Source organism: Brachyhypopomus gauderio, chromosome 7, assembly GCF_052324685.1.
Source record: "Brachyhypopomus gauderio isolate BG-103 chromosome 7, BGAUD_0.2, whole genome shotgun sequence".
Classification (NCBI taxonomy): domain Eukaryota; kingdom Metazoa; phylum Chordata; class Actinopteri; order Gymnotiformes; family Hypopomidae; genus Brachyhypopomus; species Brachyhypopomus gauderio.
Genome location: NC_135217.1, coordinates 867,118 through 892,654, shown reverse-complemented (window position 1 = coordinate 892,654; position 25,537 = coordinate 867,118). Strand labels below are relative to the sequence as shown.

Genomic DNA, 25,537 nt, shown 5'->3' with positions numbered 1-25,537 from the left:
CTCAAACTGCGAAGATTGTGGAGTGTAGTGGAGTGTAGTGGAGTGTTGTGTACGATAAGCTCATCTCGGCAACGCGATCGCTCTTTCTCACGCTGTACGCACGAGAACATTGTTCGTTTTTTTATACTGTATTTATGAGTAAAAATTAAAGCGTATCTAAATCTAGGGTCACGCTTAACAACGAAAGCTGCTTTACGACGGACATTTCAGTCTCTAAACCCATCGTTAAGCGGGGACTCATTGTACATTTAACTGAACTGGGGTGGGTTTCCCGAAACGTTCGTAGCGCCAAGTACTTCGTAACCTCGTATGAAACGTACGAGGTTAAGAAGTACATAGCGCTGCGAACGTTTCGGGAAACCCACCCCATATCAGTTTCTGAACGGTGCCTGACAGTTCAGAGTTCATGCCTTTAAGGTCTTTCGGCCGGTGTTGTGTTGAATTCGTTTATCCGCGCATAAAGACGCTACAGATTATATTGTCGATTTATGTTTCTGTGCATAAATAAGAGCTAGACTTTAATTATCCATCACAGCAAACGGCACGGAATTATCTATGTCCAAAGCCACACTAGCTCAAGGGTGTTAATTATTTTAAATAAAATACACACTGGCTATACGAAGTTCACCTCTGACCCCGACTTTGCAGTATTACAGCAGTATTATGTCTAAATATTAGTAGTGGGCCGTTAACGGCGTTAACGGCGGTCGTTAATTCGGGCGATATAAAAATTATCGCCGTTAATCTATTTTTAAAGTTGGGTTGGGAACTGGGTCAAAATGGGTAAACAAACTAGGATGACTTTCAACTTGATAGTTTAGCTCGGCTGTATTCCTAACCAAATTGCACAGTAGGGGCGAGAACGAGTTTTTAAACCTAGTGAATTACAAATCGTACGTGTTTTTACATGGATGCAGCCACGAAGTCGCCAGGTTTGCTTCATGGAAAATTCATTTTTAGGAAAAAAATAAAAATTTCCGGAGCTCGGAGCGGTCGTTTTCTGCATGGTCCTAGCGCTAGATTCGTCGCTATTTAAATATTTCTTTTTAACCGTTAAAACTACAGAGGACCAAAACTGACTTTTGAAAATTACGTCCGTGAGGTTAAATGTACTAAATGTTGGCTTACATTTCAAATATCATGTTTAGCTGAATAAACTTGTTATTTAATGTACAGTATGTAGGCTTACAAATTCATGTTTAACTGAATAAACCGTTGAACACGAGTAGCCTACATTTTATTGGGCATGTTTTTTTTTTAAGTATCAAAGTAGAACAGCTTCCTCAAGCAGTCATTGATGCATTTTGGAAACAGGAGATGAGCCCCTGGTCTAATGCACCCTCTGTATTAAGAAACCCTATCTCAAAAACTGACTTTTAGTCATTACTTGGGTAGCACGCATATGAGCCATTTTAATATAGATTAATCTCAAGATAGATTAATTTCAAGATTTCAGTGAGATTAATCTAGATTAAAAAAATCAATCTATGCCCACCCCTACTAAATATCTAGTTAGGACAAAACTAGAGTGCTCAATGAACTAAGTTAAAATCACTGTAACTCCGGAATATCATCTGTAGTGTTATTATGCATGTGCAAACGAGGGGTGTCGGAATTCGGCACAACAAGTTCGTTTGAAAAAAATTCTCCGTCATGCCTGCTGCTTGCATGTGTTAAATGAAAATGAGCACTTTCGTCTTTGATTTACCCCTTTGTCCTACCACCTGATTAACTTTCTGTTCCACCCCTGACGGGTGAAGAAACATCCACAGAAAAGCCACACCTCATTATAAGTCGCACGGTTCAAAGCGTGAGGGAATAAGTAGCGGTTTATAATCTGGAAAATACGGGTAGCAATCGCGGGGGCTCCGCTGTGGCGGGTCGAGGTCACGGTCCGCTCTTCAGCTCTGTTTGCAGGGTTCATCCATCTTTACAAGGTGGAATTCAAGCACATGTACGACACTTTCAAGATCCATTTTCAATATTGTCCAGCACCTTCAGCTTAATTAAGTTAAGCACGTAGTCATCTATAACTGCACCAGCCTCAATTTGTCCAATTAGACTGTTTATTTCCTCTTTTATTCTGTCATGAAAAGACATTTCTGCTGCTTTCAAGTCCAACTACGAGCGATTGTTTCTGACTGGAGTCTAAGCCCCACCCCACATTCAGGCGAGCGTTTCTATTGGACAGTGATTAGATTTCATTCTGGCACGAACACAGCTTCGCAGAGACACAGTGGAATACAATGACGTTCAGTCGATTGCATTTCAAGGTGGCTTCTGGCACGAATTCAGCGTTTCTTTCTTTAAATACAAATCCACACACACTGGAGCTTTTACTTTTCATTGTGGCATGTTTTCATCACATCAGTGTTTAAATCAATCTCGTGATCATTACATTTAAAGGAGACATTTATGTCAGAAATACCGTACGGTGAAAAGCAATACCTCGGTGCCGTGATTACATTTCGAGCTGTATTATATTCAATTCTGGCACAAATTCAGCGTTTTGGTTTTGAATGGTAATTATTGTGTATTGTTTTTCAATAAAGAGATAAAGTGCATTGAAACGTAATGTAATAGTGATTTTGCATTTCATTGTGGCACGTATTCTGCATGTTTGTATGGAAAAGCAATGCATTTTGTGGATTGCATTTCCATTTTTGCCTAGTAGCGATTACATTTCGAATGGGCACTGTTTCTTTTCCATAGCATATACCACATTGTGTCAACAAAAATCAAATGTACTACTTTGAATTATTTAGCATTAGTTGATATGTTCCCAATATTTAATTAAATATCTCCGTTCATCATCATGCAGTTAATAGCATTTCAGACTTACACAATTAATTGATTCTTTGCAAAGAAATGGCTACAAGTTGGCCTATTAAGCTTGTTTTAACTTAACCAATAAAATTTATTGATTAATCAGTAGCACATATAAGTAACTTGGATTAAGGCTAGCAATTGTGCTTGTGTGTTGAACATAGCAGCTCTTCAGAGTATTGGCTTTGAACAGAAGACATAGTTTAAGAAGACGGTGTAATTCACGAAGCCATGTAGTCTCCCTGAATGCAGAATTTTGCCCTTAGCTCCACGATACAGTTACTGACCGCCCTCCGATTTTATGCCACAGGTGGGTTTCTGCAGACTGTTGGTGATGCCCACAGACTAAACAAAGCTGACATATCTAAATTTGTGCATGCTGTTGCATGTTACATGTTGGTGCAGTGGACGGCACTCGATCCCCATACACACTCCCAGTCTACATCTACATCTGCTGTAAAGGCTTTTCTGCTTTGAATATACAAGTAATATGCATGTGGACTCGAGTCACATGACTTGGACTCGAGTCCGACTCGAGTCACTAAATTGATGACTTGTGACTTGACTCGACAACATCACTGAAGACTTGCGACTTGACTTAGACCTTTACTTTACCTTTACTGACTTGGACTTGGAATCGGACTTGAGCTTTAAGACTTGAAAAGACTTGAAATCTTTATTTTAACATAATAAATAAGTAATATAGAATCACATAACTGGATCATTTTGTATTAAATGGTGCCGTAAAATGTAAACTGCTCAGCTCAGTTTATCCGTAACCAATTGGGGGAGAGGGGGGGGGGGGCAGCATTGTTGAATTTGTGCGGAGAGGACAAGCAACTTGCTCCCAAAAATGATCCTGTTCAATTATAAAGATTATGCTGTTGTGAATAAAATAAGAACTGCGACATGCAAGACATGTAGAGTCAGGATAAGAGATGGAGATGCAACCACTTCAAACTTTGTTCGACATTTATGCTGTACAAACAAAAGTAAGTCTCTGCTATTTATATTTAACATAATGCTATAACGGTTAGCTAGCTAGCTGGGATGTGATAATTCAGGGGTCGAAAATTAACTTTTACAAGGGTCCACATGAGCAACTTGACTTGTGTGAGCGGTCCGCACCAACAATAATTCGAAAGGGGGGGGGGGGGGGGGGGGGGGTGTGACGGACAGACGAAAGTCACTGAGGCCGACATCTCACGACCTCTCACTCAAGCAAACCGAAACTCTCAAACGCCTAATGTTAGTTAGTCTGACTAACTTAATATACTACTAATCAGCTGCATCCATTGTATTAAATATTGAAATTACATCTGGTGACTTCACTGGGACTTGAAGTTTAAGACTTGGGACTTGACTCGAGACTTGATTGTATTGACTTGGGACTTGACTCGAGATTTGATTGTATTGACTTGGGACTTGACTCGAGACTTGATTGTGAAGACTTGAGACTTGTTACTTGCAACTTAGTGACTTGTTCACATGTCTGGTAATATGCAACCACCAAGGCCTCTTTACGGACATTGTGGCCAAGTGGTCTAGGAGTACTCATGACTCCTTCATCTGGGCCAATTCTGGAGTGTGATGGCTAGGGTGCATTTGATGGTGGACATGTACTAGCTGACAGTGGGTATCCACTCTGAAGCTATATTCTCCTGTATAAAATCCCCTGGTATCCCTTCAGTAGCTGTAGGGCCCAGTATCCCCAGTGCCTTCTCCTCTTCAACAGTAAGGACACTTATGGAAATTTGACCTCCACCAGTCTTAACCCTTTTCCTTTCTGAGTTCTGTCCCCTTATTTTTGACTTGAGTCGTTTTTTGTTTTGTTTTTTTCTACACTCTTAACCCTGATTAGTTGACTTTACTAGAAAATTGCGTGGAAACCCGTTGCCTTAAATTACTTAGGTTTTTGCACAAAGATAAACTAAAGAAGTTAAGTTGTATTAGCATAGACTTTTTAGTGGGTGCAATGGACAAATCAAGTTTTCATTAGTGGTCTTTACTCTAGTTCACATGCAATTATAACTAAAGAAGTTAAGTTGTATTAGCATAGACTTTTTAGTGGGTGCAATGGACAAATCACGTTTTCATTAGTGGTCTTTACTTTATAACTAAAGTTGACTTTACTAGAAAATTGCGTGGAAACCCGTTGCCTTAAATTACTTTAGGTTTTTGCACAAAGATAAACTAAAGAAGTTAAGTTGTATTAGCATACTCTTAAATGGATGCAATGGACAAATCTTTACTAGTTCACATACAATTTTAACAATATAAAAATATATAACATTAATAATTACTAAATAATTTTGAATACCATAATGTTTGTAATTTAGCTTTTATATCGTTTCTATGAAATTGTAAATAAATTAAACAATACTTTTCAATGTCCCAATGTTTTATTGGAAAACTATTGCAAGATAACTTGTGTTGTTGCACCAATTTGTCAGCCAAGTAACAAGTTAAACATGCACTAAAACTTTTTTGTTTCAGAACATATATGCATAGCATTCAACAATATCTGCTCTATCTTCATGAACAAATTTTACGCTGTTAAGACCAACTTGACTGAACTGTGCACTCACCAGCAATCATATGCAGGAAATACTTCTACATCTTGAACTGTAGAACAAATATTGGACATTCCCATCCCGCATTGAAATTAAATTATAAATAAATTGTATAATAAGTTGTATTCTTACATAATACAAAATAAAACATCATTAAAAATAAAACGTAAAAAAATAAAAACATAAATTTTCCGGTTTAACAATTAGGTTGTATTTTCAAGGTTTGAAGGTGCTAGATGGGTCATATAAACAAAATGAACAGAGACACAATGTTGATGTGGAAAACAAAGCAATGGCAAAAACAAACAGCCTTGCCTTCTCACATTAGACCTGCCATAGCTTCACAGTGAAAGCTGGTTTTTCAGAGTCTGTAATCTGGGTTTTAGTTCACTATGGCCTAGTGAGAGAAGTACCTGTTGTATGAACTGGAACGTGTTCCTCATTGATTTGGGATAGTGAAGATGCAGTGCATATGTAAGTCCAAACAAAATGCACATTGCCTTTGGCAGGTCTTCAATGTTGTCCATCACAACTTCTCCCTCAATGATCATCGTTAGTGAGGATGGACTGAGGTGGGAGGCTGGGATCAACAAAGCAATGTCAAGGTGGCGGAATGAGTCATCAGAATCCTAACAACATAAAAGCACAATATTTACATTTTTCATTAGTTTACCATCCATAATGTAAAGCAATATAGTCGACACATGAGAGGGAAGGTGCTGAATTAGATTAAGGAAGCAGAGAAACCATAATTATTTTTTCAAGAGATTGGAAAAAGACGATACGTTTTCCTTGAGCTTACAAGGTCAATGAGCTGGGAGACATGGATGATGTTTATTCATAGTTTGTCAAAGATAGGAACTATGATTTGACTGTGATAGAAAGATCAAGATTACATTGTTATTTGATACTCTCTGAGAAGGTAAGAGGTTATTTACAGGGCACTCTTTGTAGAAATCTGCAGGACTGTCCCCAAGGATAACAGGAAGCCCTCTGAGCACCAGTGTCCGAATGTCAGTTGGCTCTTTGGTCTATTGGTGAGTAAAATGACAACACAATTAGACAGGTAGAATGAAAAAAAATATTGGTAAATAAGAAAGATGAACCAACCAAGCAATAATTCAGAATATTATGATTGATACATACATACATACACGCATACACACACATGCACAAACACGTACACGCACAAATGCACAAACACACACACACACACACACTGCACAAATTGCAATGCAAGACAAACCTTGGTCTGCTTTGATAGCTGTGACAAAACCTGCCCAATTTTTCCTCTCTTACATTGAAATATCTCAGTGAGACGAAGACTGTGTCGATCAATGGATTCATAGAACTCCTGCTTGAGGTTCTTTCCCACAATCCTGCTGAACTCCATGTACACCTGAAAAATACAATTCACTTAATACTGTGGCTTTAGAAAAGATGATTAGGATATCCAGAGATCACATGAAATTATTTTTGAAAGGCTAGACATATATTGTTTATACATACCTGATCTTCCATGAAAAGAGCAGGCCAGCGTTCCACCATCTTGCTTATGGGAGGTTCAGACTCCACCACCTCTTTTCTTCTGAATGCAAATGTCACATCCATCTTCTGTATTATAAATTGTTTATCTGGTGTTCTCTTCTGCATTTCCTCAATCAAGTCCTTGCGGGCATCCTCAAGGCTTGACTGCCCAAATCCCTCAGGATAGTTGGGTAAGTAGTTAAGCTCCCCTTTCTTGGCCTTCTTGATATTCTTGTTAGCTGCTTCTCCTTCTGATGAATGCATTCCCCGTTTACCTGCATTTATCAAAACATCTAGGCAGCCTGATCTTCTACACTTTGTTCTGTAATTAGCCATTTTATACTTTAGACTGTTTTTCCAACCACTATAGTGATTGGTGGAGCCTTGTTCCTGGAGACAAGGGTGCTTGATTATTAATGCGGCTGCAACACCTTCAAACTGAGCATTATTTGGGTATGCTGTGTAGCTATACATGCTCTCTGCCAATTTTTGGAGGATCTCGTGTTTTAGCTCTTTTGTTACTTTTAAGTGTGTTCCGTCTCTAAGAAACAGAAGATCTGCCTGCCTAAGTGTATACTCTACATCAACAGAAAAGGCCGGGATATCAAAGATTTCTGGCCATGCTGTCTGTCGGTCCTGAGATGAGTGTGAGAGGATTTCTGTATCAGCTGTACTGTGTGTGTCACTCAAGGTTTCATCAGGTGTTGAGACAGGCACCAGCTCAAGTAAAGGGATGACTTTTACTGTTGGTTTATCTGGAAGATCTTCAATACATGTGAGATTGCACAGCTCATCATTGAATTCAGGATCTTTGTATTGGAGACTGAAGTTGAAATCGAGTCCCAGTGAATATTTAAGCTTGCATAGCAAATCCTCCACTGTTGCAGGCCTTGTGCTTAGGGTGACTTTTCTTATATCTGCCTCTGTGAGAATAACCCTCAAGAGCATCTTCTGTGGTGATGTCATCTTTGGAATAAAAATAATCATTAGCTTATTAAAAGTACAAGAACTTTTATCGGCTAAAACGGTTGCTAGAGCCAGTGGTGGAATAAGTAAAGGATGCAGCAATTATTAATACATGAGGTTCCAAAATCTAACTGATGCACCATTTAAGGTAGAATAGAAAAACTGAAATTTGGTAGAGGTCTGTTAACCATGCAAATTTGACATACCATATTATTCATAACATGGCTTCACACAAAACATCTAAATTTAGGCCTACATTTAAACTCCACCAGGAACCCTGATGCTTTGATTGACTGCAGCATCACACTTGTGGCTTTCTAACACAGAATGTAACGTTTGAGTGTGACTATTAATTTGTCTCCAAATTTGTATGCTGGGAGAGGGAAAACATCATTCAGTTCTTTTAGTTGTACCACACACAGAGAGGAGTTAGTGCTGTCACAGAGTTCAAAAGATCTGAAATGCTCATGGTACCATGCAGTCAACTCTCTGCACAGAAACAGGATTTCTGCGTTAATTGCCACAATCTGTTTGACCTGCTTAAAATCAGGAAGGCCTGAGCATGACCCAACAGATATTATCATGTCAGCACAATATCTGATGCCATCCACAAAGACAGATGATGCAACAAGAACTGTTGAAAGCTGAGGAACTCTCTGGCAGAAAATCTTTTGGACATTCTCAGGGTAAAAAGTAATTGGCGCTGTAGTAACCTTGTCCATTTCAACGGAGGGGTTGAAAAATGAACTTGAGTCTAAATGGTAAGCCATCATTTTTTGATGCTTCACAGCCAGTGTAAGAGCTACATTTCTGAAGTTGTGAGCATTGCGAATTACCCGTTTGAAAAATTTGTGCTTTCCCTCAAAGCGCATTGTCCAGACATTTGAAAGTGGACCGAATGCCTTGAGCATCTCTGGATAATGCTCAATGAAGTGATGTTTTGGACGTAATCTTAAATTAGGAAATTTTCTTTGCAACAATTCTCTGTGTTCTGACAGTTTGCATTGAAGGAAATGTATTGACTCGTCAGTGTGTCTTGTTGCTACAGCCAACTCAACTATGTCTTTAAGGAGCATCAGAATGTTCCATGCATTGTCTCCTTCAGGTACTTTATGGCCAATGAAAAGTGGAAGCAGTCTGATTAGAGCCCAGTTCTCATGGCCATTTCCACCTATGGTCCCTTTGGTAGAGAATCCTTGGGAAATGGGCTGAGGCTGGTCAGTTTTGTCATCAAATGCATATGGAAAAGTTTTGATGGTATGGTTCAGAGTTTCTAAAGTGAAATATTTCTTAGAAATCATGTCCGAAAGGCATAGTGAAAGCTCAACTGGAACAATGCCTTCCAAAAGGTCATGCAAGATGTCAGGAGGATAGCCATGAACAACATGAAAGTGCTCTAAACTGTCAGTCAAAACACACCCTTTTTTCACACCATACTGTTTAGCAACAGATGGATCCTGCAGTACCTCCTGCACCTGCCTATTGTGAGAGTCTTTAGTTCGAAGTTCAGATGTGCCAGAACACACCTCTTTGTCTTGGATCTCACTCCTTGCTGCCATGCAGAACCTGCAGAACCTGTCTACAGTAAAGCTCTCAAAGAATCCTGCAAGTGAATGAGCAGCCAAGTTATCAGCAGCCACATATAACACAGTGCCTCTGACTGATGCTCCTAACTTCTCAACATATACACCATGTTGTTCCAAATAAACTAGATCTTGGATTAAAGGATGGAGAATTTTGGCATAACCAAATTCTTTTACATCAGAGGCTTTGCATAAAAGAGCGAGCTGAATGGAGTGGAGTGTGGACCTATATTTTGATGGCACATTAGCTATCACCCAATACACTGCACACATTTTGTGTTTTTTTTTAGATGTTCCTAAAGGATTTGACACTTCAAATTCATCGGTGTAAAGCCCAAGAGCAATTCTGAACTCATCCCCTTTAAGAAAGTAATTTTCTTTATAGTATGAACCATCTCTGTATGACCTGTACTCAAGTGGCACACATTTCTGTCCTGCAAGAGCTTTGTCCAAAACATCTGCCCTGTTCAATAATTTCTGTAGCATTGCATTTAGAGGAACATATACAGCAGCAGACTTTTTTCCTCTGTCAATAATATACTCCACTGGCATAACCACTGTAAAGTTTTTGTTCACATATGCTGCTCTTCTTTTAGTGGTTGATAAGGTGCCATTCTTGCCACAAAATCTCATTATGACATTGCTCTCTGAGGCAATTTTGACCAATTTTCTCACAGTTGAATCATCTACATCTGTGTGTTGTTTCAGAATGTCACTAACTGAATTATGCAGCAGTGGCTGGGACAGTTCACATATCTGCAAAAGCTGCTGAACAATGTCTTGAACAGATCTTTCTGGAATATTAAGGATGGTCTGCATCTTTAAAAAAAGTGCTGCTAGGTTGTGCTCTAGCTGTTGCTCTAGATCAGGAAAAAATTCACTGCTGGAATCATCACTGTCCTCCAAATCAGGGACATCATCTGTAGGAACCTGTTCTTCTTGGAGCGTATCATTAGTTATATTTGCAGAGAGTATTTCTGGCTTGAACATTGTCCAGTTGCCTGTTCTGTGCTCTTTACTCATGTGTGCATTAAATGTGGAATAAACATTAGTATGGAAGTTACATTCTTTATATGGACACTGCACTCTGTGATTGACTTTTAAATGTGTACTGCGCAGGTGAGTAAAAAAAATTGCTTCTGAACAGGGTGCAGAAAAATCACATAACTGACAATGAGTTATCTGGGCAGTTTTACACAGTTGTGCATCCTGGGTTTTCTGGTGAATCTTAGATAAGTGGACCTTAAGTGCATTAATGGAATTAAATGTGCACAAACATTCTTGGTGTAAGCAAGGAAATGGCACAGTTCTACTGTAGCCCCCATGTTTTAACCGGTAATGTTTTAATAGGTAACCCCTTTTTTCACATATAAAATCACAATACTTACACTTCCACTGCATCTGCACAATAATCTGTATAAAACCAGAGAGAGAGAGAGAGAGAGAGAGAGAGAGAGAGATAGAGAGAGAGAGAGAGAAAACGTAGATTAATAGTTCTATTTTGTGAACTCCACGGCAAAAAAACCTTTATCAGCCTCTGCTAATGACGAAGATCTCGACAACGCGGTTCAATTTGGGGTAAGGCTCGTGGTGCCCGGTTTTTTTACTGTCCAAATGCAGGGCTATTGACTAAAGATGTGTTCCTTTCCTTTGAGAATACGTCGCAGGTAGAAACTATAGCAAACAATAACCATTTCAGTAGCCACGTTAACAATATTACAATATCCAACCGAGCTAGCATTAGACTTAAAAACGTAGCGTTAACAAGGAAGCAGACTTGCTAAAATTAGCCATAAACTCCGAACCGTCAGAACACATATTTCAACGCTAGTTAAACTATGATCGGACAGGAGAATGGCAGACACATGTTCTAGCGCTATATGAACCGATAAGAATATATTAGCATTAACTAAATAAGTTACATGCACTGAAAGATGACAACGTTGCAAATACTCATTTGAAGAAACACTGATTTCAAAACTCATACATTTGAGGTGCAGCGGTGTGATAACGGTTCTTCAAACTTCTTCTGCACAACCAGATGAACAACTCTTCACGTGCCCTGTGCAGTGGTCCGATTCAAACAGGCCCCACCCCTACCAATCATAAACTTAACATATTCAGTTATCTTTACTTAACATGATCATTGCAGTGCCTATTTCAGCTCATTAATGATTACAACTAGTTTTATTTAGTAATGGCAAAATATTTTTACAAAACATGAAATAATAATTAATGATTACTAAAATAATTTATTAAAACCAAATCCGGGTTTACAGTGTAGTGGTGGGCCGTTAACGGCGGTCGTTAATTTGATACTCTTATCGGGCAATATAAAAATTATCGCCGTTAATCTATTCTTAAAGTTGGGTTGGGAACTGGGTCAAAATGGATAAGCAAACTATGATGACTTTCAACTTGATAGTTTAGCTCAGCTGTATTCCTAACCAAATTGCACAGTAGGGGCGAGAACGAGTTTTTAAACCTGTGAATTACAAATCGTAAGTGTTTTTACATGGATGCGGCCACGAAGTCGCCAGGTTTGCTTCATGGAAAATTCATTTTTAGGAACGTAAAGTGTTACCGGAGCTCGGAGCGGTCGTTTTCTGCATGGTCCTAGCGCTAGATTCATCGCTTTTTAAATATTTCTTTTTAACCGTTAAAACTACAGACTTTTGAAAATTACGTCCTTGAGGTTAAATGTACTAAATGTTGGCTTACATTTCAAATATCATGTTTAGCTGAATAAACATGTTATTTAATGTACAGTATGTAGGCTTACAAATTCATCTTTAACTGAATAAACCGTTGAACACGAGTAGCCTACATTTTATTGAGCATGTTTTTTTTTCTTCAAGTATCAAAGTAGAACAGCTTCCTCAAGCAGTCATTGATGCATTTTGGAAACAGGAGATGAGCCCCTGGTCTAATGCACCCTCTGTATTAAGAAATCCTATCTCAAAAACTGACTTTTAGTCATTACTTGGGTAGCACGCATATGAGCCATTTTAATATAGATTAATCTAGATTAATTTCAAGATTTCAGTGAGATTAATCTAGATTAAAAAAATTAATCTATGCCCACCCCTATTTTTTTCTGAATTTGAGAAACTTCCTCAAGCTATTGAAAACAGTAGGCTATACTTTTGTTTTTGGCTCAGTTCACTCGACAGAAAATTTCATTTTCTCTGCTTGTTTGCCATGGTTTTGAATAACGTGTGAAAGGTTAATTGTGTGCCCTATTTATAGCCTTGATAAAAGCCTAAATTCGGTCAAAATTGCAAAGGTAATAATTTACTCTTTTTTTCACCTGTGGCTGCTGTTGCATCTAAATTTCCCACCTGTGGGACAGTAAAGGCTGTTTCTATTCTATTCTATTCTATTCTAATTGTCTTGTAATTTCTTTTCCTGAAATGATTGTTGCATTGTTACATTGTAATCTTGTAATCTGTGGCTTGGGTAGAGAAAGAGATCTCTGGACTTCCTAGTTGGTGTAGTTGCAATAAAAGCCCGCCCCCTTCCCTTTTCTTCTTGAAAAAATCAGACAAAATTTAACAAAAAAGGGTTGGAAGCAAATGATAAATATATACACTACCAGTCTGAAGTTTGGACACATGTTGCATGTTCTTAATAGTTAAAAAGGCATTTTACTCTAATGGAATATGCTTATATTTGTTTATAAGGCGAATATATTTTGGGAAAGGAGTTACATATGAATGAATTCTCAAGACACACACACAGACACAGATTGTGTATTGATAAATTCACCCTTGCAAATAGTTTGCAATGCAGTGCTCTGTATATGTGAGAATGTCTTCAGGACTGATGTTGTTTATGTATGCCGTTCACAGACAATGGAGAAGTGTCAGACGTTGTTTAAGGTGCAGCTACGAGAAGAAGACAGTTATTCATTAAACAACTGATGAACTTCAGACCCAGAAATGTCTTCCAGAAGCAAAGTCCATATTTTAGATCTTAAGACAGGCATTGCAGTGGATGTTATGTCTTTATGTACAGTTGTTTAGTCAACACTGAAATGTCTGAACAGAATCTAAATTGAGTTGAATTTGAAGACGGAGATTGTTCAGCTTTTCCTGCTGTGGAAACATAGATACACATGATCTACAGAAGCAGAAGATGTGAAGAACATGAAAGGTAAAGAGAAGCGCTGTCACTCTGATATCACTCTGAAATATCCCAAATCACTCACAGAATTAATGTGTAGAGATGTTGATATATAATTATTGTGATCAAATCATATAAACAATAACTTAAAATTCTATATACATTTGTTGAGTAGTTTTAAATGTAAATAGGTACCTCACCAGAGTGTTTAATACGGTGGATAAACAGTTTATTTCCAATAAAACGTGTGTGTGTGTGTGTGTGTGTGTGTGTGTATTGTACATGGTTCTTTAATACGGTTCTGTATGGCAACAAAGGTTGTAAGGTTCTGTGGAGTGTAAGTAATGTTACGTGTTAACTATCCTCGAGTCCTTACTTTGTGTCATCCAATAATACTTAATATAGAAGCATTTCTATATTATGCATTACCAGTGATGTCAGTAACGCGTTACTTAGTAACGCGTTACTCTAATCTTACCACTTTTTTCGGTAACGAGTAATATAACGCGCTACTATTTCCAGTCCAGTAATCAGATTAAAGTTACTTATCCAAATAACTGTGCGTTACTATTTTTATTTTCCCTAGTAAAAATATATATTTTTGCTTTCTTCTTGGCTCAGTTCTACTTTTGCGTCTGACCGTAGCGCTCGACTCCGCATGCTGCGCGCGACCCTGTGAGAGCGCGAGCGCGTTTTACAAGTCATTTTTTGCAGTGTCCTCCCATAACGATATGTGGTAGGTAGTATAAAGAAACACCCATCAAAAACAGGGGAAGGAACATTTACCTGAAGAATTTTAATGTTGCACTGTGTGTTTGAAAAGTGCTGGAATTTTGACTAACATCGCCTACTTTAAAATGTTTGAAGTTGTAATGGTATTTTGTTTCACAAGATGTCTGACTGAACAGGGGTGGGTTTCCCGAAACGTTCGTAGCGCTAAGTACTTCTTAACCTCGTACGTTTCATACGAGGTTACAAAGTAGGGGGGGGGGGGGGGGGGCAGAGTTGCGTTATCAATAAAGTTTCCCTCCTCGGGATTTTTGGATTAAGCAGTTTCTGCCTCGGTTACCGAACCTGCTTCAATACATTGTTACTGTTAAAAATGCACTTCCAATAAAGTGAGTATTGGAAAATTTTATTTTGCTGCTGAATGTAACTACTAAAGTAACTTGTAATCTAACGTAGTTACTTTTAAAATCAAGTAATATGTAACGTAACTAAGTTACTTTTAAAAGGAGTAATCAGTAATCAGTAATCGGATTACTTTCTCAAGGTAACTTAGCCATCACTGTGCATTACACACAAGAGTAATGGCTATAGAAGTAGTAAATCTTAATGTTTTTAAGATGTTTAATTATGCTATTTATCTTATCATAGCTATTACGGGAATCCATGAATGCTTGCGCATTAGAAAGTGTTAAGTTTGTCTATTCAATTATATTTATAAGTTAGAGCAACCCAAATTTTACTTTTAACACGCCTGTCTACATTCATCGTGCTCTGCCATATTCTGAAAAGACTACTATCAGTCACAAAAACAGGAGCCAATAGAAAGAAACTCCCATGAGCCCACCCCCAAAAGAGCAGAAACAAATGTGCTTGTCACATGAGCACCCTCATAAAATTGAGAAGGAAAAAAGCACTTGATGTGAAAAAAGGCAGTTTGAGTGCACGCTCTAACACAAACGTGCACAAAGTGTATCTTTCTGTGCTTGTGACTTTCACCATTACACTCGCAAGTTGAACATTTACGCTCGCGGAATATTTTAACATGCTTGTTTGTTTTTTGCCCTGTGTTTTTGCGCTCCCTAGTTCTGGGATGGAAATGACATCATAGTGTCAGGGAATTGCACATAGTGTCAGTGGTTGCACTGGGTACAAACAGAGCAGTAAACCAGCAGTTAAGAGGGAGTGTTTTACACATCTGTAGGGTTATGTAAGACAAACTTCTGATGTGAGCTGTAGCTAGACGTAACCTCAGATGTCATCAAAGGCAAGGCAAGGCAAGGCAAGTTTATTTATATAGCACCTTTCATACACAATGGTCATTCAAAGTGCTTTACAAATGAAAAGAAAACACAGAAAATGTAGAACAATAGATTTAAGAAATTAATCACATATATAAAGAAAAATATATAATAAAATAACATAGAATGTAAGAAGTACAGTAAATAAAATAATAACAAGTAAATAAGATCTAAAGGGGGGGAGCAAAGATAAGAACAGTAAAAATAAAATGTTAGACTTTCTTCGTAGACTGAAGAAACAAACACAATAAAATCTAAAATAGGAAGCATGATTAAAACAGTAGATTTAAAGGAAGTTAAATTAATGAAGATAAAAGTGCTGTTACAGAGTAAAGGTAATTAAACTGAGCTGAAGGCCTGCTCAAACATGAAGGTTTTCAGTCTGGATTTAAAGGTATCTAGTGTTGGGGCTCTTCTAATGCTCTCTGACAACCGGTTCCATTTCTGAGCGGCGTAGTAGCTAAACGCCGCCTCTCCATGTTTAGTTTTTACCTTAGGCTGCACTAACTGACCAGTTCCTAATGATCTGAGAGTTCTGCTCGGCTCATATTGTTGGAGCACATCCAATAAATATACTGGTCCTACACCATTAAGACATTTATAGACCAGTAATAGTACCTTAAAGTCTATCCTGTAACATACGGGTATCCAGTGTAAGGATTTAAGGATGGGAGTGATGTGCTCCCTTCTTTTACTCCTAGTGAGAACTCTGGCAGCTGCATTTTGAATCAGCTGAAGCTGTTTAATTGTCTTTTTTGGGAGTCCAGTTAGGAGCCCATTACAGTAATCAATCCTACTAGAAACAAAGGCGTGGATAAGTTTCTCCAGGTCTGCTTTAGCCATACAATCTCTGATTTTGTTGATGTTTTTGAGGTGATAGAAAGCTGATTTGGTGACAGCTTTGACATGACTGCTAAAGGTGAGATCAGAGTCCATTAGTACACCAAGGTTACGTACTAGTTCTTTAGATTTTAGGCCTCTCGAATCTAGATAGGCAGCTAGTCTGTGTCTTTCATTGCTGTTCCCAAATAAAATAATCTCCGTTTTATCTTTATTTAACTGCAGAAAGTTGTGTTTCATCCACTTGTTTATGTGCTCAAGGCATTTACACAGTGAGTCTAGGGGACCGTAGTCGTTTGGGCAGAGAGCCATGTAGATCTGAGTGTCATCTGCATAGCTGTGGTAAGATATCCCATAAGAATGCATGATTTCACCCAGAGGAATCATATATAAATTAAATAAGAGTGGCCCAAGAATTGAACCCTGGGGTACACCACAGGTCACTGGCACAGTCTCAGAAACATTACCCTCCATTTCCACAAAGAAGTTCCTTCCTTTAAGGTATGAACTGAACCATTTTAGGACAGTTCCTGAGAGTCCAACCCAGTTTTCAAGTCTATTTATGAGAATTTTGTGGTCAATGGTGTCAAAGGCAGCGCTGAGATCGAGCAGTAGAAGAACAGACATGTTTCCTGAGTCTGTATTTAGCCGAATGTCATTGATAACCCTAATTAGTGCAGTCTCAGTACTATGATTAGGTCTGAAGCCAGACTGAAATTGGTCTAGACAGCTATTTGTGGACAGAAAGTGCATAATTTGCTTGAAGACAATTTTTTCTATTATTTTTCCAATGAATGGTAGATTAGAAATTGGTCTATAATTATTCAACAAGCTTGTATCTAGGGTTTTCTTTTTCAAGAGAGGCTTCACAACTGCAGTTTTTAATGCACTCGGAAATACACCTGACATGAGTGAGGAATTTACTATTTGAAGAATGTTCACAGATATTGCAGGAAAGACATTCTTTAAAAACTTGGTTGGTAATGTATCAAGGCTGCAAGTGGATGATTTGAGATGACTCACTGTATCAATTAAACCTTCTTCATTAATAGTACTGAACTGGGACATGTTGAACATTTTGCGTGGTTTTGGAGAGAAAATCGGCTCGTTGGTGGACGTAGGCATACAGATGGCTTGTCTGATATTGTGGATTTTAGTATTAAAAAATTTTGCAAACTCATTACATCTCTCAACTGAAACTAGCTCAGGGTCCATATATGTAGGTGGGTTTGTTAGTCTGTCAACCATAGTGAAAAGCACTTTGCTATTGTTAACATTATTGTTAATAATGCTAGAGAAGAAGGATTGTCTAGCTTTACACATTATTATATTGTAATCACGCAGCCTATCTTTGAAAATCTCTTTATGTACGTGAAGGTTGGTTTTACGCCATCTGCGCTCAGCCTTTCTGCATTCTCTTTTTTGGTGCTGAACTGAAGGATCATTTCTCCATGGAGCTTTCTGCTTACATTGCATGGTTTTAACTCTAACTGGTGCAATCTGATCCAAGATACTGGCAGTTTTTGAGTTGAAACTATCCAGCAGAGTATCAACAGAGCCTGATAGTTGGCAAGGTGCAGAGCACATTTTGGTAACAAAAAGTGCAGCAGTCCTGTCATTTATCTGTCTTTTCTTTAACCTAACCTGCCTGGCATTGCTATGGATTGAAATCCACATTTCAAAAAATACACAGTAGTGATCAGACAATGCAACATCCTTAATACAGGCTGAAATGTTAAGACCCTTTGAGATAACCACATCCAAAGTGTGACCATGGCAGTGCGTGCTTCCAGTCACATGCTGAGAAAGTTCAAAAGATTCAAGTACATCATAGAATTCTTTGGCATAACTATCATTGGGATTGTCAATATGAATGTTAAAATCACCAGCAATGACAAAATGATCAAATCCAGTAGAAATAAAAGATAACATATCTGTGAAATCATCAATAAAATTAGCATTGTACCTAGGAGGCCTGTAGACAGTGACTAGTAATATTCTTTGTACCCCTTTTAAAATTGCACTCAAATATTCAAAAGATGTGAAATCACCAAGTGACAACTGCTTGCATTGGAAAGTATCATTAAACAGCATTGCTACACCTCCCCCTTTCTTGCCATTGCGAGAAACATTTAAAAAGTTAAAGTTTGGTGGAGCCGACTCAGTTAGCACAATATCAGCACTATATGAATTTAACCATGTCTCTGTTAAAAGCATGAAATCAAGCCCATAAGATGTAGTTAAATCATTAATTAGATAAGACTTATTTGTAATAGATCTGATATTTAGTAGAGCTAACTTAATAACCTGTGCATTTTGTTTCAAAGCCTGTGGGATATTTCTAACATACTGTAGGTTGGATGTATTCACAGTATCTGACCTAAACTCCTTGTTCTTTCTGCTTCTGATAAGAACTGGAATAGGAGAGATAATTGGGACACAGGGTCCATGCTTGTTTTGAAAATATGTACCGCTGATATCAACACTGTAGCAGCACGGACCCAAAAGATATCAATTTTCCTTTACGGTGGTGGAGGGTGGGTGGAGCTCCTGCTGGTGATGAGCTCGCGAGCGGAGCTGTCTATTTGGTGGATTATGAGCTTGTTTTTTAATTTGAGGTTGTGGGGGATATTTGTTCAATAGTTCATCCATTTGGCTGAGCTTAGATTTGGCTCCTTTCACTAACTCCTTGATTGGGGAAAGTGGTTGTGGTGACTGTGGGGAAGGAGTTGAGGTGATTTTCCGCTGTACCTGAGGACTCGCTGACAGTGAAAGCGTCAGTCTTGTCCCTACAGATACAAGCTTCTCTAAAGTTTCTGGAAAGTTCAGGTGAGGTGATGATGATGATGAGGTGGAGGTGGTGGAGGATGGTGTGGATTGTCTATTCGGTTGTGGTGTTTCTGGCAGCTGATACAGCACATGGCTCCCATCTGATAACTCCGCACCCTCTATGGGGGGAGGATGTTGTGTCTCTGTAGCGGCGATGGTGTCCTTGGGTGTTAACGCTGTCGTTTCTTCACCAGTTGAAACAGAGAAGTTACACAAAGAGAAAAGAAAGTTTTCTGACAAGAGATTGACACCCCTCTTGTTAATTTGTAGTCCATCTCGATTGAAGAACTCTCTCTTCCCAAAAAACAGATTGAAGTTGTCGATGAAGTTCAGTCCATTTGACCTGCAGGTTTTCTGTAGCCAAACATTTAATGCCAGTAGCCTTGAGAACATATTGCAGCCCCCTGCAGGCACAGGGCCACTGATGAATACCTGGATGTTAAGTTTCAGCAGTGTGGAAAAAAGATCATTAAAGTCCCTTTTCAACACCTCAGACTCCTCTTTTCTTATGTCATTCTTTCCAACATGAATAATGATCCGTTTCATTGTTCTGTATTCAGCCAATACTGTTGGAAGTTTCACATTCAGTTCAGAAACTGTGATGTTCGGCTCACATCGAGCTAATAGTTTCCTATTGTTTTTCATGCCATGAATAGAGTCATCCCCAAAAACAAGGGTGTCTGCTATGGCTACGGCCTGGAGCCTGGTGGCTCTTCTAGGATGTTCTGAATGGCTGAATCTTCTGGTTCTTTCTGGGTTAAGTAGACTGTTATTGGGAAAGTCATTGAGGTCTTGCAGTGGCTCAAATCTGTTTTGCAAGTGCAGCGACTGAGACTGATTTCCTCTGTGTCTGTGCTGTGATCTCTCAGCAACAACTTTAGCATTAGCATTAGCTGGATGTACTATGTTAGCCGGAGCATGTCGTTTGGGTTTAGCTCCAATGCGAACCCATTGCTGGTTTTGCCCATATCTTTCCGCTGTACTCACGTTTTGGACTCTGTCCACCTGTTCAGCCGGTCCAGCTCTGTGCATCTCCACCGCTCGCCTGTCTGCCCGCTGTCCGCCAGCAACATTCCCACACACAGATTGTCCTCGAACAGCGCTGAGATGCCATTCCTTAAACTCTGATAACACGGTCCTAAAATTTGTTTCTAAAATGGTCATTCTTTGTAAAAGATTGTAGCAGTTCTGGCAGCACATGTGCTCTGAACCAAAGTGCAGAGGCATCTTGTAGATTTCTTCTTAAATACTTTTCAGATTACTCAAATAAATGAAAAAACAGTAAAGGACAAGCAGAGCTAGCAGAAAAGCGTCTGTACAGCACGAAAGCAGGAAGCAGCATGTTTAGCTTTATAAGGGACAGCAATGGAACATGTGCAAATGTTTTCTGATATTGACTGTGTTTGCATGAATCTAGTTTAATGATCTAGTGTCTCTTTTTGAATGTGTAGTTTGGAATAATAGAGGATAAAATGGCACCTTCAATCAACAGTAAGTCAAATTATAGACAAAGATCCGATTAGAGCTGCTCTGAAATGTCCACACAGTCTACTTGACCTAAAACAGCAGATGTTGTGTGAAGAACTGTGAAGGTAAGAGGAGTTAGCATCATGCTAAAGCGAGCCTGTCACCAACAAGACAAACACGATTAAACAATCATGAAAATACAAACCATCTCTCTCTCTTTCTCTCTCTCTCTCTCTCTCTCTCTCACTCTCAGATTTTATGAGTTTGAACCTTTAGGAGATCAAGATGGCATCTGCAAGTATCAGTAAGTCACTTCCAGAGTTCATCAGTCCAGAATATCACTTCACTTACATTAATGTACAGGGGGTTTACAGTATCAAACACTGTTACACCAGTTTATTATTCTTCATGTAGATACATTATGAAACTATTTCTGTGTGTTTATGTGTGTGAGTGTTGTATCCTACATATGAATTTCAACTTGGAGAGAAATCAGAGAATCATAATCTTAATCAGGAGATCAAAATCTTCTGTGTGTGTGTGTGTGTGTGTGTGTGTGTGTGTGTGTGTGTGTGTGTGTATGTGTGTGTTTTCCTACAGATGAGTTTATACTCATTGGCCCACATGACAGAGAGCTTCAGTCTGGTTCTGCTGCTACTCTCTCCTGTCACCTGTCTCCTCAAACCAGTGCTGTTGCCATGGAGATCAGGTGGTTTAAGGGGACAGACTGTGTTTGTGTCTATAAGAACGGACAGGTGACGGAGGGGAGGGGCTACGAGGACAGAGTGAGTCTGTTCACGGAGGAGCTGCAGAGAGGAAACGTCTCCTTACTGCTGAGAGACTGCAGTGAGTCTGATGTAGGATATTACCTGTGTCAGGTGACCAGTGGAGACACAACACAGGAGCTCACAGTAGTAGTAGGTGAGTATTCCAGAGCTCCACTCTACATAATCTCAACATCACCATCAGCCTCATCTCAGACTGAACATGAACAGACAGAAATACCAAACCCACATGTTGATAATTCTGTTGTGTTCAGATAAATGAGGTTCAGTGTACAGGGAGTGAAGGAGTGATGGTTCATTTTAGTGGAACAAACAGTTTCTCACTCTGACACAGATCTACAAATCATGGTGTAAAGTGTAAATACAGTAAAATGGACAGATCTGGATTAAAACTAGAGACTAATAATCTGGATTAAATCACAGATAGGTTCAGTATCAGTCTGAAGTAAAACAATGAGAGACATTTTAACTACATCAGAGAGGTGAAGAGATTACAGAGTCAGTGTGGCCTTATGATATAGAACAAGACAGGGGCAGTCATGGCCTTTTGGGGGCAGTCATGGCCTGGTGGTAGGGAAATGGTCTTGTGACCAGAGGGTCGTGGGTTCAATTCCCAGACCTGAGGCCATGACTGAGGTGCCCTTGAGCAAGGAACCTAACCCCAACTGCTCCCCGGGTGCCGGGACCAGCACAACACAGCTGGATGTGAACTATGACCCAGCACAACACAGCTGGATGTGAACTATGAGCAGAACAACATAAATGTTTTACATTTTACTACACATTCTCAATAAGACATAAGACACACTGACTGAAATCAAACTGGTATAACACTATAAACATTTACATAAAACTGGTATGAGTCTATTCTAAACATTTCCATGTTAATATTTTGAATCCACTTGAGGTGAGGTGATTGTGAAGCAGAAACTCTCTGAATTAGCTTAAACTCCCAGAGTCTTTACACACAGCTGCATACAAAGCAGATAGGAACTGATGAAAAGACTCACAAGCTGAATGTTTCTGGAGATCCACAATAGCAGCAGATCTCCTCCAACAGAAAGAGAAACCAGGACTGCAGCTCTTTCTCCACAGTTGCTGCACAGTAGTTTAAAATGACTTGGTGTGGAGGCCCAACTCCACTCTTTCATCACACAGCTGGACATCATGAAGAGAAGAATTCAGTGGGCCTCCTTCTCCACATCATACTGGAGTTAAACAGAGAGCAGGTGTGAACGCCAGGACTTAAACTGGTTTATAACACCTCACTTATGATGGAGAAAGGGGCGGAGCTTCTGGTGCTTCCCTAATGAAATGTTTGACTTGTAAAGCAGTTGTGGATACACTGTGTACCTAATGAGGCCTTAACAGAGGATTCATGCACTGGGCATCTATGACAGACCTGAATCTAAACTAATCTAAGATACCAGGAGCGGTGAGTCCTGATAACAGATTTGTAGGACCATGGAGTCCATAGAGCTGTTTATCTGAACACACTCATATCTCACAGCTGTTTTGTAGCTGTGTGTTGCTGTAACTGTAAGGTTTGGTCCCAGCACCATAGCGCCACCAGCCACCAGAGGGAGCCAATGGGCTAATCAAGCCAGATGAGCTACACCTGCTTGATAGCCCTTATAAGCAGCTCAGACCAAGATACCAGTTGCTGAATTGTTGATCAGAGTTCTGACCTACAGCTCAGCTGGTATCTTTGGGTAGAGGTTGTGGGACTTGTTCTCAGGTCTCTTATTCTCTTTCTCTTCAGTCTCTCTCTCTCTCTCTGGTCTCGGGTCATTTTCTCTACTCAACAAAAAGCTGTTGCTTTGAAACCAAAGAACAAGTTTGTTCTCCTCCCTCTGTTTCCTTTTGGCTACTCTTTTGTTGGGATGCTTATTTCTGGTTTTTGCCTCAATGAAAGAGAGGGCCAGTCCTTCCTCTGGCTGTTATTGTGAAGTGTAGTTCTGTTTCTCACTGAACAAGAGAGCCAGTCCTTCCCCTAGCTGTTGTTGGGAAGTGTAGTTCTGTTGTTGGGAAGTGTAGTTCTGTTGTTGCCCTTTTTTTTTACTCTCTACCTTCTCCTGATTGGTCCCTGTTGCCCCTTTTGTTCTCACTCCCAGTTAAGACCACTCAGTGGGTCCTATCTACCCCAAACCCCATGGTGGCTCACCCAGTTCATCTCTGTCTAACCATCACGTTACAGGAACTGTTATTGTCATTAGTAGAGGGCCACAGTACTGGGTATTATATGCAATTTTTTTAACTTTCAGGCTTGAGTGAGTAGTATTCCCTTGTGTGTCCGAACATTGGAGTCACCCTACGGAGTAACCCTAACCCTAACCCTTGCTGTCTTCAGACGCCGACTGAAGAACCACCTCTTTCAAGTGCACTTTGCATAATTATGCTTCGTCTATTGTGTTTTATTGTCTCTTTCCTCATGTACTGCAGTGCATCTACTCCTGCTAATGCAGCTGCATATCTTCACAATGCATTTGATGAAGTGCAAGAGCAGCTTTATCAGCTGCAGCTTGTCTTAATTGCAGATAAAACCAAACTTCAAAAACTAAAAGGTCTGCCTTTACTGAGAATATTTTGACCAAACTTAGTCAACAGATTGAGACTGTGTCCAGTTTTAAATATTTGGGGTTTGTGATTGATGGCAAATTGTCTTTTAAATGACAGCTACAGCACTCAACAAATAAACTGAAGACTTTACTTGGAATTCAGAGGTGGAAAGAGTACTGAAAAATTGTAATTGAGTAAAAGTAAAATTACCCATCTCAAAATTTACTTGAGTAAAAGTACAAAATTACTTCATTTAAAATGTAATTTGAGTAAAAGTTACTTTCAGTTATTTAATGCATGGATGAATCATGAACCAAATTCAGCACAAGTTGTTTTAATCAATTTCAAAGTGTATTTAAGTGCACGTCCACACTTGCAAAAAGATCAGCTGGGCTCAGGAACATACTTCCTCACAGCACAAGGACAGTCACAACCTGTACCATAAAGTGCAAACAATTTTCAGTCCTATTGTCCAACGGACAACACTATGATAAGAATAAAGACATTTAAATTACAAATTATTCAAAAAACAAAATGCACACAAAATTAAGTGCCCACAAGATGCCACAAATCAAACTAAAATGCAACAGGATCCCACAGAACCTGATAGATAGAAGATTTAAAGATAGAACAATCTCGTCCTTTTGAAAAAAAGTGCACCAGATTACGACCTGATTATGAGACAATGGAAAGGGCGTGCGCAAGGCAAGGCCATGCAATTGCCCTTCAGTTCTGGGATTCAGAAGTTTAAATTTCTGCCTGCATTTAATTTTTCACCATCAATATTTTTTTACTCAGTAATGTGAGGGCGTTCAAATGTAGTGAAGTAAAACTACTTGGGTCAAAATGTACTCAAGTAAAAGTAAAAATTACATATTTCAAAAACTACTCAGAAAATTACAAATTACTCGTAAAAAGTACTCAATTACAGTAATGTGAGTAAATGTAATTAGTTACTTTCCACCCCTATTGGAATTTACTACAGAAATACGGCTTGCTTTTCTATTTCGTTAAAAGGAATTTGGTGGAATCTACATTTCTTCTTGTTATTGATTGTGTTGTATTTGAACGTTTCTGCTCAGTGTCTGAATTAGCTGGACAGTGTGTATCACAGTGCTTTAAGGTTTATTATCAACTGTAGTCCTCTAACTGATCACTGTGTTCTCTCTTCTAAAGTGAACTGGTCTTCACTTGGTGTGCGCAGTCTTAGTCATTGGTATATTCTTATTAGGGGTGACCTGCAATAGTCGCTGATTCGACTATAGTCGACTATACCCCCTAGTCGACTATGAACGTCATAGTCGAATGTACCATTCTAACTGCATGGAGGTTCCCAAGGAGGCTGCTAAGCATTAGTTGTTACATGAAATGTTTTTGTTTTCGTTATATATAGCCTTTTGTCAAATAAAATCATCCTAATTTCTGTTAAT

General features: G+C 39.1%; 2 protein-coding genes across 2 annotated transcripts in view; both read left to right on the top strand.

Annotated features, from left to right (window-relative positions):
* LOC143518387 (uncharacterized) overlaps positions 1 to 25,537 on the top strand; it is a 77,819-nt gene that overhangs the window by 28,211 nt on the left and 24,071 nt on the right. Inside the window, exons 2-3 of the mRNA XM_077010846.1 lie at positions 21,017 to 21,067; positions 21,364 to 21,684. Coding sequence (XP_076866961.1) covers positions 21,049 to 21,067; positions 21,364 to 21,684 — 340 coding nt within the window. The 5' untranslated portion in view covers positions 21,017 to 21,048. The remainder of the gene's footprint in view (positions 1 to 21,016; positions 21,068 to 21,363; positions 21,685 to 25,537) is intronic.
* LOC143518338 (uncharacterized) overlaps positions 13,443 to 25,537 on the top strand; it is an 81,366-nt gene continuing 69,271 nt past the window's right edge. Inside the window, exons 1-2 of the mRNA XM_077010774.1 lie at positions 13,443 to 13,630; positions 20,866 to 20,888. The gene's annotated coding sequence lies outside the window, so the exon portion shown is untranslated. The remainder of the gene's footprint in view (positions 13,631 to 20,865; positions 20,889 to 25,537) is intronic.